Source organism: Piliocolobus tephrosceles, chromosome 13 (genome assembly GCF_002776525.5).
Source record: "Piliocolobus tephrosceles isolate RC106 chromosome 13, ASM277652v3, whole genome shotgun sequence".
NCBI lineage: Eukaryota > Metazoa > Chordata > Mammalia > Primates > Cercopithecidae > Piliocolobus > Piliocolobus tephrosceles.
In genome coordinates this window covers 9,274,146-9,294,977 of record NC_045446.1, presented here as the reverse complement: position 1 = coordinate 9,294,977, position 20,832 = coordinate 9,274,146, and the positions used below count along the sequence as shown (strand labels likewise).

At 60.3% G+C, this 20,832-nt stretch overlaps 1 protein-coding gene across 1 annotated transcript in view; it reads right to left on the bottom strand.

Moving 5' to 3' along the window:
- Positions 1 to 17,865, bottom strand: part of CDC42BPG (CDC42 binding protein kinase gamma) — a 21,054-nt gene extending 3,189 nt beyond the window's left edge. Inside the window, exons 1-33 of the mRNA XM_031933862.1 lie at positions 17,188 to 17,865; positions 14,607 to 14,698; positions 14,443 to 14,526; positions 13,187 to 13,282; positions 12,749 to 12,897; positions 12,129 to 12,222; positions 11,676 to 11,876; positions 11,298 to 11,546; positions 10,733 to 10,812; positions 9,554 to 9,651; positions 9,379 to 9,459; positions 9,062 to 9,165; positions 8,781 to 8,960; positions 8,425 to 8,514; positions 8,162 to 8,283; positions 8,009 to 8,081; positions 7,711 to 7,817; positions 7,513 to 7,627; positions 7,091 to 7,239; positions 6,928 to 7,016; positions 6,600 to 6,652; positions 6,413 to 6,511; positions 6,276 to 6,335; positions 5,907 to 6,012; positions 5,486 to 5,619; positions 5,264 to 5,403; positions 5,088 to 5,169; positions 4,176 to 4,392; positions 2,891 to 2,953; positions 2,168 to 2,767; positions 387 to 484; positions 228 to 312; positions 1 to 99 (exon numbers count right to left, since the gene is read on the bottom strand). The exon at positions 1 to 99 is cut by the window's left edge and continues 9 nt beyond it. Of these exons, the coding sequence (XP_031789722.1) occupies positions 1 to 99; positions 228 to 312; positions 387 to 484; positions 2,168 to 2,767; positions 2,891 to 2,953; positions 4,176 to 4,392; positions 5,088 to 5,169; positions 5,264 to 5,403; positions 5,486 to 5,619; positions 5,907 to 6,012; positions 6,276 to 6,335; positions 6,413 to 6,511; positions 6,600 to 6,652; positions 6,928 to 7,016; positions 7,091 to 7,239; positions 7,513 to 7,627; positions 7,711 to 7,817; positions 8,009 to 8,081; positions 8,162 to 8,283; positions 8,425 to 8,514; positions 8,781 to 8,960; positions 9,062 to 9,165; positions 9,379 to 9,459; positions 9,554 to 9,651; positions 10,733 to 10,812; positions 11,298 to 11,546; positions 11,676 to 11,876; positions 12,129 to 12,222; positions 12,749 to 12,897; positions 13,187 to 13,282; positions 14,443 to 14,526; positions 14,607 to 14,698; positions 17,188 to 17,347 (4,249 nt within the window). The 5' untranslated portion in view covers positions 17,348 to 17,865. The remainder of the gene's footprint in view (positions 100 to 227; positions 313 to 386; positions 485 to 2,167; positions 2,768 to 2,890; positions 2,954 to 4,175; positions 4,393 to 5,087; positions 5,170 to 5,263; positions 5,404 to 5,485; positions 5,620 to 5,906; positions 6,013 to 6,275; positions 6,336 to 6,412; positions 6,512 to 6,599; positions 6,653 to 6,927; positions 7,017 to 7,090; positions 7,240 to 7,512; positions 7,628 to 7,710; positions 7,818 to 8,008; positions 8,082 to 8,161; positions 8,284 to 8,424; positions 8,515 to 8,780; positions 8,961 to 9,061; positions 9,166 to 9,378; positions 9,460 to 9,553; positions 9,652 to 10,732; positions 10,813 to 11,297; positions 11,547 to 11,675; positions 11,877 to 12,128; positions 12,223 to 12,748; positions 12,898 to 13,186; positions 13,283 to 14,442; positions 14,527 to 14,606; positions 14,699 to 17,187) is intronic.
- Between the last annotated feature and the right edge of the window lie 2,967 nt (positions 17,866 to 20,832).

Sequence of the window (20,832 nt, the reverse complement as noted above, 5' to 3'; positions counted from 1 at the left end):
CCTCCGACACGCGGAAAAAGAAGCGGCGCTTGCTCTTGGTGCGGAACAGCTGGCGCCGGCTGTTGTCGGTGAGGTCCGGGATGTCGAACTCGTCCTTCTCTGTGGGAGAAGCGGAGAACTGGGCTGTGCTCACACGTTCCTGGGGCCCAGACAGCTGGTGTTCAGGGCCACACAGCCACACGTGCGCACTGGTGAACGCACACACCCGTACACGCGAACTCCCTCACCTGCCAGCTGGTTCCTGAGGTAGGTCAGGCGGACCTTCTCGGTGCCATAGAGGAACAGGGAGCCCTCTGGATTGAGGGGCCGCACCTGAGGCAGCAGGCACAGAGGTCAGGCCACGCCCCCACCCCTGGTGCTGCCCCAGGGCTCTGGCGGACCCTCACCTTCTTGAGTGGCACGGTCTGCACCCATTCTGCCCTCCTCACGTCAAACACATCGATGGAGTTCTCGCTGAACACTGTCAGGTAGGGGGCCGCGTACCCTGCGGGCACGCCATGCACCTCTGAGCTGTTTCCCCCTCTTGTTTCACAGGGAACACCTTGTCCCCTGCCACAGCACAGTAACTACCACACCCCACGCTAAGGTCCTTCCTCGGAAGACTCCTTGTCGCCCCGCCCAGCCTCCACATCAAATCAGAGATAACCCTGGACCACTCACCACATGCCTGGCTCAGTTCTAAACACCACATGCTTTTCCTCCCTTAATTTTCTAACAACTCCGAGCAGGTACTATTGTTATAACCCCCAATTTCCAGAGGAGGGAATGGAACCCCTGGAGCCATGTGATGGTCCAGGTCAGGTAACCCAGCTGGTTCTGAGAGCTGCGACTTGGCCCTGGGCAGCTTGGGCGGTATGCAGCACCCAACCCGCAGGCCCCACCCCAAAGAGCCATTGCTCACGAAGGACACTCTGCCCCTCTCTTCCAGCCCTTACCCATCATGCTAGTTACTTGTGCATGCACCAGGCTGCCCCACCGCCTCATTCATTCATTCATTCATTCATTCATTCATTCATTCATTCACTATTCCACCCATTCCTCCAAACCCGTCGCCCCTGGATTGTGCCAGCCCGGGCTGGGTGCTTGATGTGGATGAGGAAACCAGCCCCGGCCCATTCTGTGGGACCCCAGTGCACCAAGCCAGTCATGAAGTGGAGGTGATGAGAGCCATGACACAGGTCTGGATGGAGAGGCAGTGGGGCAAAGAGAAGGAAAGGACCAATGATGGGGAGGCAGGGCGGGGAGCATGAAGGCAATGGTGACCACAGCAATCGCAGCGGCCATCTTTGGAGCGCCTACCAGCTCCAGGCCCTGAGCTGACACTGGGGCTGGACCTAGTTAAGAGTTTGCCAGGTACAGGCCAGGGTTGGTGGCTCACACCTGTAATCCCAGCACTTTGGGAGGCTGGGCAGGAGGATTGCTTGAGTCCAGGAGTTTGAGACTCCCAGCCTGGGCAATATGGCGAAATCCCGCCTCTACGAAAAAATACAAAAATTAGGCCGGGCGCAGTGGCTCACGCCTGTAATCCCAGCACTTTGGGAGGCCAAGGCAGGCAGATGACGAGGTCAGGAGTTCGAGACCAGCCTCGCCAACATGGTGAAACCCTGTCTCCACTAAAAATACAAAAATCAGCTGGGTGTGGTGGCATGTGCCTGTAGTCCCAGCTACCAGGGAGGCTGAGGCAGGAGAATTGCCTGAACCTGGGAAGTGGAGACTGCAGTGAGCCGAGATCATACCACTGCACTCCAGCATGGTGACAGAGTAAGACTCCTCTGTCTCAAACAAAACAAAAATTAGCCAGACGTGGTGGCACACACCTGTGCCCCAAGTTACTCTGGAGGTTGAGGTGGGAGGATCACTTGACCCCAGGAGGTGGAGGTGGCAGTGAGTCGAGATTGTGCCCCTGTACTCCAGCCTGGTGACAGAGGGAGACCCTGTCTCAAAAGAAAAAAAAAAAAAGTTTGCTGGATACAAATGAAAGGAGAGCGGCCCAGGCAGGAGAGGACCATGAGCTCAGCATGGAAAAGTAAGGTCCCCTGCAAGCCACGGAGGCCAGGACAGGGTGTTGTTGGGCTGGAGGATGCAAACTGGCACCAAAGGCCTCCAATGCCAGGCTCATGAGTTGAGGCGGGACCTTGTCTGCACCCACACACTGAAGGTGCCTTACCCCAGCCCATGGGCGCTGCTGGCCACAACAGCTCGTGGCCACGAGACTTGCGGCCTGCGCCATCCACGTAGATGCCAGCAGTGGTGAAGAGTAGCAGGAACTCGCTGAGGCTAAGCTCCACGGCACCCAGTGCCTCACCCAGGCCCCCGCGGGATGGTGGCAGCTCCTCAGGCACCAAACCAGCCCCCAGCGCCAATGGCGCAGCCTCGTTGAGCAGCGGGTAGAGCGCAAAGCCACCGGCAGAGCCCACACATAGCCGGTCGCCCAGCAGCTCCAGGCTCTGCACAGTGGCGGGTGCCTGCAGCTCACGGATACGGCGCTGCCAGGGCCCAGGGCCCGGGCCCAGCTGGTAGCAGAGCACCTGGCGCTTGACGGCTACACAAAGCACCGGGGTGCGGGCCTGCAGGATGCTTCCAGCTGCCAGTGCCTGGCAGCCTCGAGACTCGGGGATCTTGGCACCTGCTACCTCTATGTTCTCCAGCTCCGCCAGGGCAAAGAGACGCACACTGGGGCCGCGGCCACACAGCACAACCAGCAGGCCTGCGCTGGGGCTCAAGGCCAGCTGCTGCACGCGCCGACACTCCCCCACCTGGAAGATGTCTGCAGGGTTGGCGAGGGGAGAGTGTCACTGGCAGGTGGTTGAAGAGTGACCCGTCCCCATCCTCCTCGGCCTGCTGGGGCTGCCCCTGCCCACGCCCACCCTAGCCCAGCCTTGATGGGTACCGTTGCTGTGCAGATGGATGACAAAGAGCCCCTCCTCAGTGCCAAGTGCAAGTCGATCTTGGTCTGGTAGAGGGAGGGAGACGGTCAGAGGTCAGAAGCCCACTCAATGACACGGAGATTGCGCAGTCCACCTGCCTTGCTGTGCCTGTTTCTCTTGAGGAAATGGGGGTGGCAATAATCCTGCTATCCCTGCCTCACTGACCCTTCTCTCCCAGTCTGGACAGGCTCTTTCAGAGGGGTTGGGGTAAGGCCCATCACCTTGAGCTGTGCGATTTCAGGTAAGTCATGTCACCTCTCAGAGCCTTGGTTTCCCCTTATGTAAACTGGGGACAACGATGGTACTTTCTCAGAGTGGCTCTGAGGAAGCGAGGAAGTGGGGAGGGTTCAGCAGAGCCCCTTGCTCAAAAAATCCCCTCCCCTCTGGTTCCCGACTGCTCCAGGGACCCACACAACCTCTCCTGTGGCTCCCGCCCTGAGAGCGGGTGCTGGCTCAGGGCCTCAGCCGCCAGGAGACGCCGAGGAGCTCCGTTTCATGCCTCTTTCCCAGCCTCAGTTACAGAAGAGCCCTGCTGAGCCCCAGGTTCAAGGCTGAGCACAAGTGAAGCTCTTGGCAGCTCCACCCAGGAGATGTTATGAGGCTCTGGGTGTTCTACAGCAGTCCCCCAGTGCCCTAGCTTGTAGTGAGACAGCCAGGACTGAACCCTCATTTCTCTCTTTCTAAAGCCTTTGTTCCAGCTGGGCATGGTGGTCCATGCCTGTAATCCCAACACCTTGGGAGGCCAAGGCAGGTGGATCACCTGAGGTCAGGAGTTCGAGACCAGCCTGGCCAAATTGTGAAACCCCGTCTCTACTAAAAATACAAAAAGTAGCCAGGCAAGGGGGCACGTGCCTGTAATCCCAGCTACTCTGGAGGCTCAGACAGGAGAATCGCTTGAATACGGAAGGCGGAGGTTGCAGTGAGCTGAGATTGCACTGCTGCACTCCAGCCTGGGCAACAGAGCGAGACTGTCTGTATGGGAAAAAAAAAAAAGCTCCTTCCACTCCCTTGAGATTCTTTTGGAAAAAGCAGAAACTGAGGCACAGCGAAATGGAGTGGGGATAAGCCAGGCCCCCTACCTGGGGGCCCAGCCATGCACACAGGAGGCTGAGCACACAGGTAGTGCAAGGCAGTCTGTGTCTCGTGGCTGCAGGGAATGGGCAGTGGCGGTGGCCCTTGGGACTGTTCCTAGACACCAGCACTCCTGCAGGCCTGGACTGCTCCCTCCAGTCCCCTCCACCAGCTCACCGAGGATGGCAGCACAGAGCGTGTGGGGCAGCAGCGGCAGCCCATTGTCGTAGGCCTCCTTGAGTGTGTACACGGGCCGGGGTCTTGGCCGTGCGTCCAGCAGCAGCCGCTGCAGCTCACCCAGCACCTGCAGCCAGCGCTCCCGCTCCCCCTCGCTCTCCGCCAGCAGCAGCACAGTGCACATGGTGGGCGGCACTGCCAGCTGGGAGGTCGTCACCTGTGGGCAAGGACCCAAGCTGAAGGGCTGTGGGCCAGAGCCATCTGTCCTCCCTCCCTTCCCGCCTCCAGCAGCCGCTGTGCCCCGGGGGCCTAGCGTGCACTGTCAGCAGCAGGGAGTAGGCCGGACAGGCATACAGACAACTCCAGAGCCCTGCGACCAGCGCCATAATGGGGCAAGGACAGGCCTAGTGGGAACACAGAGAGCCCCAAACTCCGGCCAGGAGGTGAAGGATGACTTCCCAGGGGACCAGACATTTCTGCTGGAGCCTGAGGGACGAGTAACTAACCAGCAGTAGCCAAGTTTAGGAGCTGGGCGCCAGTGCAGGGCCGGCAATTCCGTGCAAAGACAGACGTGAAGGACCGAGAATGTGGTACACACAGGCATGGGGCACCCTCAGAACTGGAGAGAGCAAGGTGTGGCCAGAGCAGAGAGAGGTGCCAGGGAGAGGGCTGGGGAGGCCTGCAGGGCCAGATCCTTGGGGCCTCAAGGGCTAGGTCAGGAGCACCCTGCAGACGATGGGAAGCCACAGTGGATCCGAAATGAGGTAAGACCCGGCCAGGTGCTCTCGTGGAAAGCATGTTGTGGTTGCGGGCTGGCCCAAGGGGGCAGTATGGAGTGGGCCGACAGTGGCCAGAGTGGGAACAGCATGGGGAGGTGGACGGCGGCTGCTCCATCTCATCCCAGGCACTCACCCTAAAGATGCGTGGCAAGTCCCTGGATTGGGCGTGGATGACATCAGAGGCCAGAACGGGAGTAGCCGAGAACTGGGGGTCCCTGGGAGGTTCACAGAACAGGTCAGAGGTCTCCCTGTCCCTGACTGCCCACCTCACCACTAGTCCCTTACCCCATGCCACTGCCTAGCACCCACCTCAGATCCAGGACCTGCAGGAGGGCCCCGCTGGGCGGGCTGAGCCTCGGGTCAGGGGCGTCAAACAGCAGCAGGCGTGAGTCACTCAGGGCAGCAAACACCCGCTGCCAGCCCCGCCGGACGCCTGAGGGCCGCGGCACCTGGCAGAAAGGCAAGCATAGGAGGGCTGCAGGGGCCCTCAGCCCCCCATGCCCGTCTTCCCCTCCCTCGGCCCCCACTCACCGACAGGAAGCCCTCATAGGCAGTGCCTGTGCCCGTTTCAGGGTGTACTCCCAGGGCTGTGCGGAGGTGGTCAGGGGGCACGGGGCAGGGTGGGGCCTGTGGGGCACAGGTTGTGTGACAAAAGTAGCCGCAGGCTGTGGGGAAAGTGGAGAAGGTGGATGAGGTGAGGCTGGGAGGGGACAGCCCCAAACCAGGACTGGGGCATGTCCAGAGCCAGCTTCCCTGAAGCCACAGTGGCACCTGAACTGTCCCTAATTCCTCATCAAGTGAGAAAAGGAACAGAGCTAAGCAGTAGGAAATTTGACCAGCAGGTGCCAGTGACCCTGGGATGGGAGAAACAGCCTGGGTGTGCCAGGGTCACACACCTGGGACCATGGCTAGAGCATAGTGGGTGGGTGTGCGGTGGGGTGGGGACTCTCACCATCACAACCCAGGCCCTGGCGACCCAGGCCCAGCATCAGCGAGGTACAGCGGAGACACTTGGTGGGGGATGGGAAGCTCCGGGGGCGCAGCGTGTGTGAGCCGAGCTGGGGAGGGGGACAGCCATTACCCAAGGCCTTCCAGGACCCCATGCCCCATCCCTGAGGGGTCAGGTGAGACAAAGGGCTGAGCCAGGCGGCAGTGACCTCCGAGTCCCAGCCAATCTATGGCAGCAGGCAAGCTCATTGCTACCACCTCCACCCAAATTGTGCCTGCTGGCTACAATGCACATGGAGTGTCCCCTCAGGGCCCATTCAGCCTGGCAGAACTGCTTGGTGCCCCCACCCCGCTTGCCCCTCTGGGCACTGACCTTAGCAGGAAGACCTTCTGTAGAGGCTGTGTTGGCAGTGGGCGCTCTGGGGAACACAGCCTGCAGGAGGCGGGGGAGCAAGTGAGATGGGCAGGGGCGGGGCCCAGCCCCCCTACTATGGACCCACCTGTCCTCACCCCCATGCGCAAGCTGCGTCGGCCCTCTGGCCTCAGCTCTGGCTCCCCTCCATGCCTTGTGGCCTCTCCTGAGATGCCAGGGTCCTTGACAGAATCCTTCTGGGGATGGGAGAGAGAGGAGCAAAGCCAAGGTCCCTGTGCCTCTCCCAGGACTCCTCCCCAACAAGCCCCTCAGCCTGGTCCTTACCTCTGAGCTCCGGAAGGACAGGAAGGGAATCAGGGAGTTTGAGGGCTTGGTGTCTGCAAAGAGAGGGTAGGTCACTGGCCTGAGGAACTAGGGGCCAGGAGGGGCCTCAGTACCCACCTCAGTAAAATGGGCAATGACCACAGGCATGGGGCGGGGCTGGGCAGAGCAGGCACTCAAGAAGTGCTGGTCACAGATGATGGAGTAAGTGGCAGAGTCCAGGAACAGACTCCTCTCTCCGCCACCCTGCCAGGCCATTGTGGAGGCCCCTTGGCAAGCGGGAGGCCATGGGGGGGCCTGGCTCCGGGGCAAGCAGTCGGCAGCCACTCACCCCCTGGCCCTCGGGCCCGCAGCTCCTCCCGCAGCATGGCGAGCTCCTGCTGCAGGGCCTGGCTCTGCTTCTCGGCCTCCTGCAGACGGCTGGGGAGAACAGCAAGGGCTCGCCACCAGCCTCTGCACGAGCCCTGGCCCCCAGCGCCTGCCCCTAGCCTCACCGCTCAGCCTGCAGCTGGGCCTCCTGCACCTGCGTCAACCGCTCCTGCAGGCCCTGCTTGGCACGGATCTCAGCCTCCAGCGCAGACTGCAGCTCCAGCCTAGCCGAGGCCTCCATCTTCTGCAATCGCCGCGCCTTCCACTGGTGGTCCTGGTGGCCATGGAGCACCCATATAAGATGGTTTCTAGGCCTGGCTGCCTCAGGGACCCCCTCCTACCAGAGCATCCTGCTACCCATGCCACCCAGCCAGGCTCAAAGCTCCAGTTCAGCCACTGACCCACTGTGAGGTCAGGGGAAGCCACTATTTCTCGTGAGCTCAGTGTCCCCACCTCCAGTAGTGACCCTCAGTAGCAGGGATCCTGAGGCTCACGGAAGGTCAGTGACTTGCCCAAGCCAGCCCCCAAGGGCATCTCTGGGGCTCACCAGTGGCCGGGCAGGGAGCGTCTGGGTGCCCACGTTCCTCAACGACTCCAGCTCCTCTGCCATCTTGGTGGCCAGGGCCTGCAGGTAGCCTCTTGAAACCTTCTCATCATTCACCCTGATTGGGAAGGGGCGCAGGGTCATGGGCTGGGCCCTCAGTCTCGCCTGCATTCCCTACCCCGACGCACCCCCGGCACCCACCAGCTGAGGATGTCGGCGAGCTGGGCCTCCCAGTTGCTCTCCGTCTCCCGTCGCTCACCCTCCAGCCGCTGCTTGCTCTCCTGCTCCTGGGCCAGCTCTGCTTCCAGCTGGGGCCGGCCAGAGGAAAGGTCAGCCCCAGGCCCCAGCAGTCCTGGGACTGCTGTCTCCCTATAGGTACCGGAGCACCCCAAGCCCCATCCATGTCCACCCTGCTCACTGGCTACAGCTTGCCCACCTGCCCACTGGCTCCCCATTGCCTTGTCCATCTGTCGTGCCCTCCGTCCGTCCCCCTGCTCACCCGCTCCTGCTCCCGGCTCAGCCTCCGGTTTTCCTCCTGCAGCTGGCACAGAGCCTCCTCCTTACCACTCGGCCTGGGGAGGAGAAGGCCAAGGCCATGACTCCCCGCCCAGGCCGGGTCCGGCCCTTCCCTGCCCCCAGCTGCCTGGCTCACCTGTGGCTGTGGGCCTGCTCCAGCTGCTCTCGCAGGGCGGCCACCTCCTTCCTCAGTTGGGCCTCCTGAGGCCCACCCTCGGGGGGTCCCATCCCATTGGTCTCAGAGGCTGTGTGGATGGTCTTGGGGACATGGAGGGGGTCAGGGCAGAGATCCAAGATGCCATGGCCCACCCGCCCGGGACACAGGCCTGGCCCTGAGGCTCTGAGTGGGGTCAGGCTGGTGGGGAAGCGCCTCTTGCCAAGGGAGGAGGACTTGACTACCTTGGCCCGGGAAGACTCCTCAAGGCGTTGCTCCCACTGTCCCTGCAGCTGCATCACCTGCCGGCTCAGGGAGGACACCTGGGCCTCCAGCTGTGAGGGGTGCAGAGGCAGGCCAGTGCCAACTCTGCCCTTGGCAGCCCCTCTGCCCACCTTGCCACGAACTCCAGACTCTGCCAGCCACAGTGGATGTGAGGAGGCATGGACTCCTAGATTGCCACGTCCCAGCCACTGTCCCCTGGGCCCAGCGTCTGCCAGCTACAACTGGGGGGCAGCATCTCCCACCAAACTCCCCATGCTCCCTCCAGCCACACTGGGGGCAGGCCCAGATGCTGTCCCTTCCCACCCTGGTCACCCACCTCCCTCTGGGTAGCCCGGGCTTCCTCCAGCTGGGAGCTCAGGGCCTGGGTCTGGATGGCTGTGGCTGCCTCTCTCTCCTGGGCCTCCTGCAGCCTCTGAAGCAGCTCCTCCTGCTGCCCCTGGGCCCTGCAGAGCTCCTGCTCCTGAGCCTGCAGCCCTGCCCGACCCTCGACCAGCTCCTGAGGAGACAGGGGAGGGAGCGGGGAAGGACAAGGTCCAGAGTCAGGCATGAACCATCCACGGAGCCCAGGGCCACTCACCCACCTCACCCAACCCTCACCTGGTGAAGCCGGTCAAGCTCCTGCCGTAGGTCACTGTCCTGACCTGGGCTCCCAGGTGTGGGCCCATCCAGCTGGGACAAGGAGGCCTTGTCCCTCAGCATCTCTGCCGGGAAGAGTCACTGAGACCTCAAGTGCTGACGGCCCCGGCCTCTCAGCCCGGGAGCAAGTCTCCTTGGCTTGTTTTCCACACACAGGCTCAGAGAGTGCAAAATGCTCTCCCAGGATCATACAACATATCCAGGGCAGGGGCAGGGGCAGGGGCAGGACCTGAGCCCAGGTGGGACTCAGCCCTAGTAGGGGTGGGTGGAAGGGATACCTGACAGCCTCTCCTGTAGAGTCTGCACTTCCTTCCGTAGCTGCTCCAGCTCCCAATGGTCAGTGGGGGCATGCAGGGCCTCTGGAGGGGACGTGGTACCCACAGGTGAGTCCACTCTCGCAGTAGCAGCCCCTAGGGCCAGCACACCCAGGCCCGGCCCAGCTGCTCCCTGTACCTTGGTGCTTCCTGCTCAGCTCCACCTTCTCCTGCTCCAGACACCGGAGCTTCCGCTCCAGGGCAGCCCAGGCCTCAGAGCTGCTCTCAGGACTGTGACTGTGGGGGAACAGGGGCCATGCGTGTTGGCAGAAACCTCAACCCACAGAGTCTCCTTCATCCTCCTGGATCGAATCACTCATTCATTGTGAAACAGCCAGAACAGACCCTGCCGTCGGGAGACCCCAGGCTGGTCCCATGGGTGGCAGCCCAGGGCGGCGGCTTCAGGGCACAGGCTCCCAGTCCCCAGGCCCAGGTTTAAGCCCTCGTCCTGGCCCTTACAAGCTGTGTCACTTCTAACCCAATGTATTTTAGCCTCAGTTTCCCCAGGGGAAGATGGTGGTGACAAGGCCTCTCCCAAGGGCTGTCGAGGATAGGATGTGGTGACGGTGGCCCGGTTGGCCCTGAGGAGTGGGGGTCGGACCCATTTCCTTCCACCTCAGAGCACACTGCACCAAGACCTCACTGAGGTCTCAGGCCAGCCCCTCAAATGGGCGTAGGTGGAGATCATCCCATCCATTTTTTTTTTTAATTTTTTTTTTTTTTTTGGGACAGCGTCGCTCTGTCACCCAGGCTGGAGTGCAATGGCGCGATCTCAGCTCACTGCAACCTCCGCCTCCCAGGTTCAAGTGATTCTCCCTGCTTCAGCCTCCCAAGTAACTGGGATTAACAGGTGCCTGCCACCACACCCAGCTAATTTTTGTATTTTTAGTAGAGACGGGGTTTCACTATGTTGGCCAGTCTGGTCTCAAACTCCTGACCTCTGGTGATCCACCTGCCTCGGCCTCCCAAAGTGCTGAGATTACAGCCACCGTGCCTGGTCCATCCCACCCATTTTACAGAGCCACAAATGAGGCCCGGGAGCAGTAGTGGCCTTTGAACCCTACACCTCTGGCTCCAGGTGCAGCGCACCCTCGCCCTTTGTGGAAGGCACCATAAGAGCCATGTGCAGTCACGGGGCCCAGCGGGACCTGTGTGTGGCTTCACCAGGACCCCAAGGATGAGGGCTAGAGCACCTGCCATGTGCAGGCACTGGGGAGCCCTTCTGCCCTCCTTCCCAGGGCCCCAGTGGGCTACGTGCCCAGTGTGCTAGGTCAGGCAACCCTGAGCCTCCCACCAGGTGTGTGAGGACTAGCCTCACCTGCCCGAGGTGTAGGTGAAGCCCACAAATGGCAAGTGGTGGCCGGAGAAGGCCCCGTGGGAGGGCGGTGGCAGGGTCCCCTGCAGAGGGAGAGGGAAGGAGAGTCAGAGTCCACAGGCCGAGGCCCGAGGCCCCAGGAGCCCCCTGGGACCAGGTGCAACCTCCTCCTGCTCAGGTGGGAACTCGGTGGGGCAACACGGCCCAACCCAAACAGACCCCCCGCTCCCATAAGTCTCCTAGGAGCTGCTGGGAGTTTTCTTCCTTATATGGATTCTAATTAATAGGATGATGCCTGTGGTCAGACGGCCTTCCCTTGACACAGCCCACCTCAGTGCAGGCGAGCATGGGGATCCTGTGGGAGGTGCTGCCCCACCCCAGTTTGGCTGGAAAAGGCTGGGCCAGGGGACGGCGGCTGGAATGGGTCAGTCTGGGAGTCCATAAACCATGAGCCCTGGTGTCTGAAAGCCTCATCCCCAGCCCACCCCAGGGGACTTCAGAGGGAGGGCTCCCCCAGCCAGCAAGAGGGTGGGGCAGCTCCCCTCCTGCAGTAGCCTTTGCCACTCACTGGATGGTTGAGGGTGTCGTCATCCACGTCAAAGTTGGAGGTGTCCATGGGTCCCCGCAGCTCAGGAATATAGGGGGCCATGCTGCTCGCCAGCCGCTCCCAGTCCACGCCTTCGAAGAAAGGATGGTTCCGGAAGTCGTCCAGCCCACCACGGCCCAGCCGCTCTTCCTGGCGACACAGCAACTGGCGGATCAGGTCTTGGGCGCTGGCTGGCACGTCAGGCGTGTCCGGGGGGAACTGCAGGTGGTCCTGCGGGCCAGGGGAGGGGCAGGCTGGGTCAAGTGTCCAGGAACCCAGCCTCACGTGCAGGCATTTCCAACCACACAGACTCGGGGGTCCCACTGCCCCCTCCGGAAGCCCAGAGCCTGGTGTCCAGACCTCGTGGTTCATGATCTTGCCGTAGGTTTCCACCAAGGACTCAGCATAGAAGGGCGTCTCCCCAAAGAGCAGTTCATAGGCGCAGACTCCAAGTGACCACCAGTCACACTGTGGGCCATAGTGGCCCTTGCCCTCCTCCATGGCCTGCAGGATCTCAGGGGAGATATAGTCCGGCGTCCCTACTGCCACTGAGGAATCCACCTGTGGGTGGTGGTGGTGGTGAAGCCATGAGGACAGCTTCGGGCTTGGCTGGGGGGTTGGAGCCGCTAGCCCCTCGCGATGGCCCTGTCACCCCTATGCTGCCAGGCTGAACTGCTGCCCACCTGGGGCCTGGGCCTCACCCACCTTCCCTGGGGAGCCTGATGCCTCTGCACTAGGCCTGGGGCCTCCCATTTTCCTGAGAGCTTGGCCTGCCTGGTATCCCCTGCTCCCATTCTGGAGCAGGGTCCTTACCATGCCATTGGTGTTGAGACGCAGGCAGGAGCCGAAGTCCGCCAGGCGAATGTGCCCGTTCACATCCAGCAGGACATTGTCCGGCTTGACGTCCCTGGGGGATGGCAGGCAGGGAGAGGGAAGGGCTTGACCTGTGTGTAAGTGGCCATTTAGGTACATGCCCAGGGGCACACGCAGTGTGTGCGCCAGCACCAGCTCACACACATTCCTGTGTGTAGGTGCTCATGTGATGAGCAACGTGTGTGTGTGTAGATGATCCCACAGGCCAGGAGGAGGAAGACGGCTAGATGGTAGAAAGGATGTGTGGGGACAACCCTTGGAGGTGGCAGAGTGTGCTGCGGGGGATGCGGGAGTCAGACTTCCCCAGTGCAGACCACAGCTTGGCCACCCATGAGCCGAGTCACCTTCAGACAGGTGTTTCCCTGTGCTAAGCTCTGACCCCCTCAACTGTAGGCCGGGGACAGTAGCAGCCCCTGCCACAGAGGGCTCTTTGATTCCAAGGAAGCACACGGATGAGGCACCCAGCAAAGCGCCTGGCACGTGGTGAGCGCTCAGCCAACATCAGCTGTCCCCAGCACAGCTGGCAGGGGTTGGGCAGGGCAGTGGGGTTGGGGCCCCACCTGTGGATATAACCCAGCTGATGCAGTGAGTGGATGGCCAGCACCATCTCAGCCAGGTAGAACTGGGCCAGCTCAGGCGGGAGACGGTCCTCAAACCGGCTCAGCAGCGTCAGGAGGTCCCCGCCGGCATAGTAGTCCATCACAAGGTACTGGAGGTGGGGGACAAGAATCAAACCCTGAGGGAAGGGTGCACCCAGCCACTTCACTGCTGTCCCACAGGGCTCTGGGAAGGCAGGCCTGCATCTCTCAGCAGCTCTGGGCTGGCCAGTTCCCAACCAGGGCTCAGGCAGGAGGCACCAAGCCCAGGAGATGGTGGGAAGTGTGAGTCTCTTGGTCTCTTGGTCCCAAGAGGGGTCTTTGGGCCCAGTGCCCCTGGCCCCAAGGGCCCTCTCCTGTGTCCCTAGGATGCTCCCCTCTAGCCCCGCCAAGTATCCTCACCAGGTACTCCTCGTCTTGGAAGGCATAGTGCAGAGTGGTCACCCAACGGCTGTCCCCTTTCACGAGCACATCCCGCTCCTCCTGGAAACATGCTGTCTGCAGCAGGTTTGGGGAAGTAAGGGGTGGGGTGGGATCAGAACCCAGGATGCCCCCCTTCCCAGCTCAGGGGATGGAGAAAGACTCTGTGAGTCTGGGAGCTTGGATGGAGGTCATAGCTCTGCTGTCCCCTGTCTGGCTGCGACTGAGCCCAAGCCCACGCTCTATGGCTCTGGGCCTCAGCATGACCATATGGAAAATGGGAATGACTCTGGTTGCTTTCAAAAGGGTTTATTAGGCCTGTAATCCTAGCACTTTGGGAGGCCAAGGCAGGCAGATCACTTGAAATCAAGAGTTGGAGACCAGCCTGGCCAACATGGTGAAAAACCATCTCTACTAAAAATACAAAAAACTTAGCTGGGCGTCGTGGCACATGCCTGTAATCCCTGCTACTTGGGAGGCTGAGGCATGTGAATCCCTTGAACCCAGGAGGTGGAGGTTGCAGTGAGCCGAGATCACGCCACTGCATTCCAGCCTGGGTGACAGAGTGAGACTCTGTCTTAAAAAAAAGTTTATTGTAGGCTGGGCATGGTGGTTCACGCCTGTAATCCCAGCACTTTGGAAGGCCGAGGCAGAAGGATCACCTGAGGTCAGCAGTTCGAGACCAGCCTGTCCAACATAGCAAAACCTCATCTCTACTAAAAATACAAAAATTAGCCGGGTATGGTGGCAGGTGCCTGTAGTCCCAGCTACTCGGGAGGCTGAGGCAGGAGAATTCCTTTAAATGGGAGGCTGAGGCTGCAGTGAGCCACTGCACTCCAGCCTAGTGGACACAGCGAGACTCCATCTCAAGAAAAAAAAAAATTAAAAAATTAAATAAAGGATTTATTGTGAGAAATCCTTTGTGGCTCACAATAAATAATAATAAATAAATAAAGGATTTATTTTATTTTATTAAAATAAATATTTTATTATTTTATTTATTTATTAAAATAAATAATAATATAAATAAATAAAATAAATAATAATAAATAAATAAATAATAATAAATAAAACAAAGGATTTGTTGTGAGAAATCCTCAGTGGCTGCTGAGGGTAGCACCCTTTGCCCGGTCTGCAGCCTTGCCCGCCCCCCGCCATGCCCCACAGGCCCTGGCAGCATACGCCTCCCCCACACCCATTTGTAGGGTGCCCAAGGGCCCCCCAGACTCCACACTGACCTCAGCCCTCTTCAGCATCTCCCACTTGTGCAGCATTTTCATGGCAAAAATCTGCCCAGTGTCCCTCTGCCTCACCACGGCGACCTAAGGCCACAGGCAGGACCGGGGTGAGCCCAGCCCGGTGTGAACACCTCCTCCCCACCTACCCCGGGCCCTTTGCTCACCTCCCCAAAGGCTCCTCGGCCGATCACCTTCAAGATCTCAAAGTCATCTCTCTGCAGACGCAGTTCTTTCACCTTTGATACGAAGGGGCTGGCTGAGGGGACACAGGGCAGGACTCAGAGTGCATGCAGGGAGGGCTCCATTCCCCATCTCACCTTGGGCAAGCCAGGAGCTGCCACTCCTGTGAGCCTAGGCAGGGATGACCTCCCCAGGGACAGCCTCAGGCCAAGAGGTTGGCAGGAGCTGGTGCTCCTTTGGCCACGATCAGGAAGTGCGGAAGGTCAGAGGCCGGACTCAGCAGACTGCCTGGTTCCTGGACCTCCCTGGACCCCTGGCCCCAGACTCTAGGCAGACTCCAGGCAGACTCCATCCCAGGGGCTGATGGAACTTGTAGTCCTGTCCAGTCTGAGGTCTGACTCTGCTTGGCCAGGTCACTCTGGGGACCATGGGGACACCATTCCTACCCCCAGCTCGCAGTTCTTGGCCCCCTCACAGATTCAGGCCAGGGCCTGTCTTGGGAAACTGGACGGGTGACATTCCTCATCCTGAGAGAGGCTTCTCTCCCATTCAGGAGCTGTGGGCCTGGGTCCGGGGACCCTGTAGGCACAGAGGTACCTGGCTGGGGGTGAGGCCTGCAGCCCCTAGGGCAGGGAGGACAGGCTCTATGCTTCCCACGTGGGGCCCCTCTGTCTGGAGGCATGGATGCCAGTCTGCCAAGGTGCCCACAAGATTCACAAATAGGACCAAGATGCCTTTCCCTGGTGCCAGCACTAGCCCCTGAAGGCGTGAGTGCTCAGGATGCCTCCAGGCCTGATTGGCTCTCTCACTCCGAGTCCTGCCTCCCTGTCTGGATGAGGCTTTTGTCTGGTCAAGAACGTCCTCTTTCCTCACATCCCAGATACCTCCAGGAGGGGCAACTCCAGTCACTCCCAGACCCTTTCCAGACTCGGATGAGCCACGGGTTTTGGGAAGGAATTGGGTCTTAGGGAGGCAGGAGCGATCAGTCAGGATGGGGGGCAGCTGTAGTCTGGCGCCCTGCCTCAGTTTCCCCCTGCCAGGAGGTAAACTCCCTGCCAGCTGGGCGGGTCTGTGGGTGGGACAGAGAGCTGCTCCACAGGTTTATCAGGCAGAAGCCCGCAGCGGGGGCGGGGTGGAAACCTCATTACAGAAATGCATTGTCTCTTTCCCAGGTCTGTGTGTGGAGCTGGGGAGGAGCAGCCCCGGGCCTCCCTGTGGGAGTTGAAGCCAGCACCATAGGGACTCACCCGCCAGACAAGGGCCAAAGCCCAGGCCCACAGGCAGGAGGATCCAGGCCCCTGGACAGGCTGCCTAATTCTCTGGCCTCCCACAGGGCAAGGGGGCTCCGGGCAGGAGCAGGGACAAGTAGAGACAAGCAGGAGAGGAATGAGTCACGGCCCTTTGAGTTACCTCGGGAGATTGTCAACAGACGGCCCCCATGCCGGGGTCCCAGGCAGAGGTGCTGGAGGCAGTCAGGGAGGAGCACACATGCGTGTGCAAACACACACACGTGTGTGGGTGTCATGGGGGGGTGACAACACAGGCAGACACGCATAGCATGAAGGCATCCCAGGGAGACAGGCACAGAGGCAGGGGCCTTCTGACTGCCTTGCTCTGGATGGAAGGGTTGGGGCTAGGGGACAACTCCCTGGCACATCTGGGTGGCAGCATCCCCTTTTCCCCAGGCCTTGTGCCTGCCCAGAGCTCAGGAGCGCCAGGAACGCTAGTTGCCCACTGGGCAAACACCTGCCTCACCCCGCCCTGGCCAGGCCCCATGCCTTTTCCCCATGGCCCGGCAGGGTGTGACCAGGGAACCCTCCAGCTGGCGCCAGTGCCCACAGTGGGTTCAGGGTCACCCCGGGCCAGCCACTCCCAATGACTCAGATGAGTGTACCAGGAAAGGTACAGACCCATCTCCAGCCAGGCCCCCCTCCCCGGCCCTGGGGCCACAGCCCCCAGGGAGCTTGGCCAGCAGCCTCAGTCCAGGCTGCAGTGGTCTTGTACGCAGGGAGCTGGGGGTGTGTGTGTTGGTTGGGGGGAAGGTCTGCAAGTGTGCGATACCTACATACAGATCTGTGTGTTCTGCAGTGCCAGTGCGGTCGGGGTGGTCTGCAGCGCTCTCTGGGTCTCTCCGTGAGCTGTGTGTCTCAATGCATCCGAGAGGAATGAGAAACAGACAGCTAGTGTGTCAGTGGGTGACATGCATGAGGGTCTGTGTGTGTCCTGCGTCAGGTGTGGCCTGTGAGCAAGGAATTCTGTACGAGACTCTAGGCGGTGTACTGGGTACATGCGTCTGCGGTCAACACCTGGGCACAAGTTCGTGTGTGCGTGCATGTGTCAGGGTCTCTAAGAGGGAAGGAGCGTGTGTGAGAACTGGAGTGAGGGTGAGGTGTACAGGCGAGTGTGCGGGCCACCGGGGTCCGGTGGTACGCGTCAGGGCCACTGCAGGGAGTCTGCGAGGGAAGCCCGTGGGGGTGCGGGTCCCTGCGGGAGAGTCTGCGGGTGCGGGGGTCTCGGCGCGATATCCCTAGGCCCGCCCCCGCTGCGTGCCGCCCCGCCACTCACCCCAGCTCAGGAACTGCGCCACGCTGCGCTCCCGCCGTAGGGGGCCGCTGCTGAGCTCATGGTGCAGCGCCAGCAGCAGATCTAGAAGGCCGTCGAGCCCCGGGCCGCCGCCGGCCTCGCCCCGCGCCAGCCGCTCCAGCGCGCGCAGCCGCGCCTCCATGGCTGCGGCCGGAGCCTCACTCCTCGGCTAGAGTCGGGCCGCCCGCATGCCCACCCGTCGGGCCGTCCGTCCGCCAACCGTCTGAGGCTCTGTCAGCGCGTCCGCCCCCCAACTCTCCCGCCCTCCCCGCTGTCACCTTCCTCCGCCGCCGCCAGCGCGCCCTCACCTGGGCGCCGCGCCCCACCCCCAGACGGACGGGCAGGTGCGCGCCGGCCAATGGGAGCCGCGGCTGGAGGTGAAGGTAGGGGCGGAGGCGCGCTGGGGCTGGCCCAACTCCCGGCCAGGAAGTGCGGGGGCGGGCCGCGGAGAGCAACTGACTTCTGCGAGGGGCGCGGTTGGGATTCCGCCGGGTTGGAAAGACCTCCCAGGTACCCGCGCGGCCCCAAACCCAGCCCTACCTGGGCCCTCGCTGGGCCCTGACCCAGGAGGCGCGGAGCACTGCAACTTCTCTCGCCCCCTGGGCCGCAGCCGCCTTGCCCTTGGCTGAGGGAGAGGGGCTAGGGACGCCCGCGGCCCCGGAGCCGGATGGGAATTGTAGTTCGCGGTCTCCAGGGTTTGCCCGCCCTTGGCACCCAGCGCCCACCCGCCCCCCCGAAAAAAATTTCTGAGTTTTACTTTGATTGTATCATTAGAGTTGACGTGGGAGACAGGAAGATGGGGTAGGGATGGTCACGCCCATTTGGCAGATGGACACACTGAGGCTTAGGAAGAAGGAAGGGGAATTGAGGGACTGAGGACAAGGTGGCTCCCAAGTTAAACCCTGGGGTGGAGGTGGAGCTGGGCTGGTACCAATACCACAAGCGTTTTAAGCTTCAGTTGGAGCAGGGCCTGAGGTCCGACCTGGAACGTGAAGGGCAAGGAGAGATCTGAGATGGGCTGGAGGAAGTTGGGGAGGGGAGGGGCTGGCTCTGTCCAGTGGTATTTCTGATTTCTGTCCAGCTGTGTCCAGCTGGGATGGACCAGGCGCCATGAGGAGAGATCAAAGGGTAGGACATATCAGTGGCTTCAGACAACACTTTTTTTTTTTTTTTTTGAGACAGTGTCTGTCACCAGGCTGGAGTGCAGTGGCGCAATCATAACTCACTGCAGCCTTGACCTCTTAGGCTCCTGCCTCAGCCTCCTGAGTAACTGGGATTACAGGCATATGCCACCACACCCAGCTAATTTTTTATTTTACTTTTTGGAGGCACGGGTTCTTGTTATGTTGACCAGGCTGGTCTCGAAGTCCTGGGCTCAAGCAATCCTCCCATCTTGGCCTCCCAGAGTTCTGGGATTACAGACATGGGCAACTACACCGGCCTAGACAACACTTTCTTTCTTTCTCTTTTTTGAGACAGGGTCTCACTCTGTCCCCTAGGCTGGAGTGCAGTGGTGCAATCGCGGCTCACCACAGCTTCAACCTGGTGGGTTCAAGTGATCCTCCCACCTCAGCATCTGCGTAGCTGAGACTATAGGCTTACACCACCAGGCCAGGCTAATGTTTTCTTTTTTGAGATGGAGTCTCACTCTGTCACCCAGGCCAGAGTGCAGGCCAGAGTGCAGTGGCATGATCTCAGCTCACTGCAACATCCGCCTCCCAGGTTCAAGCAAGTCTCCTGCCTCAGCCTCCCAAATAGCTGGGATTACAGGCATGTGCCACCACACCCAGCTAATTTTTGTATTTTTAGTAGAGATGGAGTTTTGCCATGTTGACCAGGCTGGTCTTGAATTCCTGGACTCAAGCGATCCGCCTGCCTCAGCCTCCCAAAGCGTTGGGATTACAGGCTCGAGTCACTAGCCAACGTGTTATTTCATTAAAAGACCTGTTTAGGGGTTTGCCTCTCCTCTTGTACTGAGACCTCGCTGAGATGGGGGCAGGATCAGGTTGAGGGAGGAGGTGTTCCATGAATGTTTGTAGCAAACAGGGTGCTTTTCCCCACAAAGGATCTCTCATGTGATTATTTATTTATTTATTTTAAAGAGACAGCGTTGCACTATGTTGCCATGTTGGCCAAACTGGTCTGACCTCAGGGGATCCGCCCACTTCGGCCTCCCAAAGTGCTGGGATTCCAGGCATGAGCCACCATGCCTAGCCTTCTTTTGAGACAGGGTCTTGCTCTGTCACCCGGGCTGGAGTGCAGTGGTGCAATCTCAGCTCACTGCAGCCTCAACATACTGGGCTCAAGTGACCCTCCCACCTCAGCCTCCCCAAGTGGCTGGGACTGCAGGCCTGCACCCCCACGCCTGGTTAATTTTTAATTTTTTTTTTTTTTTTTTTTTTTTTTTGAGACGGAGTCTGGTTCTGTCGCCCAGGCTGGAGTGCAGTGGCCGGATCTCAGCTCACTGCAAGCTCTGCCTCCCAGGTTTACGCCATTCTCCTGCCTCAGCCTCCCGAGTAGCTGGGACTACAGGCGCCCGCCACCTTGCCCGGCTAGTTTTTTGTATTTTTTAGTAGAGACGGGGTTTCACCATGTTAGCCAGGATGGTCTCGATCTCCTGACCTCGTGATCCGCCCATCTCGGCCTCCCAAAGTGCTGGGATTACAGGCTTGAGCCACCGCGCCCAGCTAATTTTTAATTTTTTTTTAGAGCTAGGGTCTCTATGTTGCCCAAGGCTGGTCTCAGACTCGCCCTGCCTCCCATGTGATCTCCCCAGAAGCCCGCCCTGTAGCTATGCAGGGCCCATGGGCTGAGAAATGTTTGGGGAAACAGAGTCTGGGTGTGTTGCCTAAATCAGCCAGGCTGGCATGGGGAGCCAGGATTCAAACCAAACTCTGGGGATCCCCTTCATTGCCTCTGGTCTCCCGGAAGGGAGAGGGGGCAGGAGTTCAGATCCCTCTCACCTGAGGGATTCTGGGCCCTCCTTAGGGAGTTGGGGCAGGGGTGGAGCCCACAGGAGGTAGGAAGGGGCCTGCTCACTGAGGCCACACGGGGGCGCCAGAGACCAGAGGAGGGACAGGCGCCCCAGACAGCATTAGGGAACCGGAGATAGGCAAGGGCTCCTGGGTGGGCAGGTGGGCCTCTCCTCCGCTACCCCTCGTGGACACCCCTGGTGAGGCCTCTGGGCCCTGTCTCACTCCCTGTGTGACCTCAGGCAAGTCCTTTAACCTCTCTGGTAAGTTGTCAGAAAGGTCCATTGCCAGCCATCTGTCCATCCCCACACAGTATAGCTGAGTGGACACTGAGTTCCAGGGCTGAGGCCAGGGCTGCACAGGGCAGGGCTGGGACAGGCATTCGGCACTTCTCGCCTCTCACACGTGATTCTTTCTGGTCCTTTATTAGTTTTTGTCACATTTGTCTTGCAAGCCTCAATTTTCTTGTCTTTAAAAGGGAGTTGGGTCCGGGCACGGTGGCTCATACCTGTAATCCCAGCGCTTTGGGAGGCCGAGGTGGGAGGATCACTTGAGCCCAGGAGTTCAAGATCAGCCTGGGCAACATAGTGAGACCTCATCTCTACAAATAAACTTAAAAATTAGCTGAATGTGGTGGTGCAAGCCTGTAGTTCCA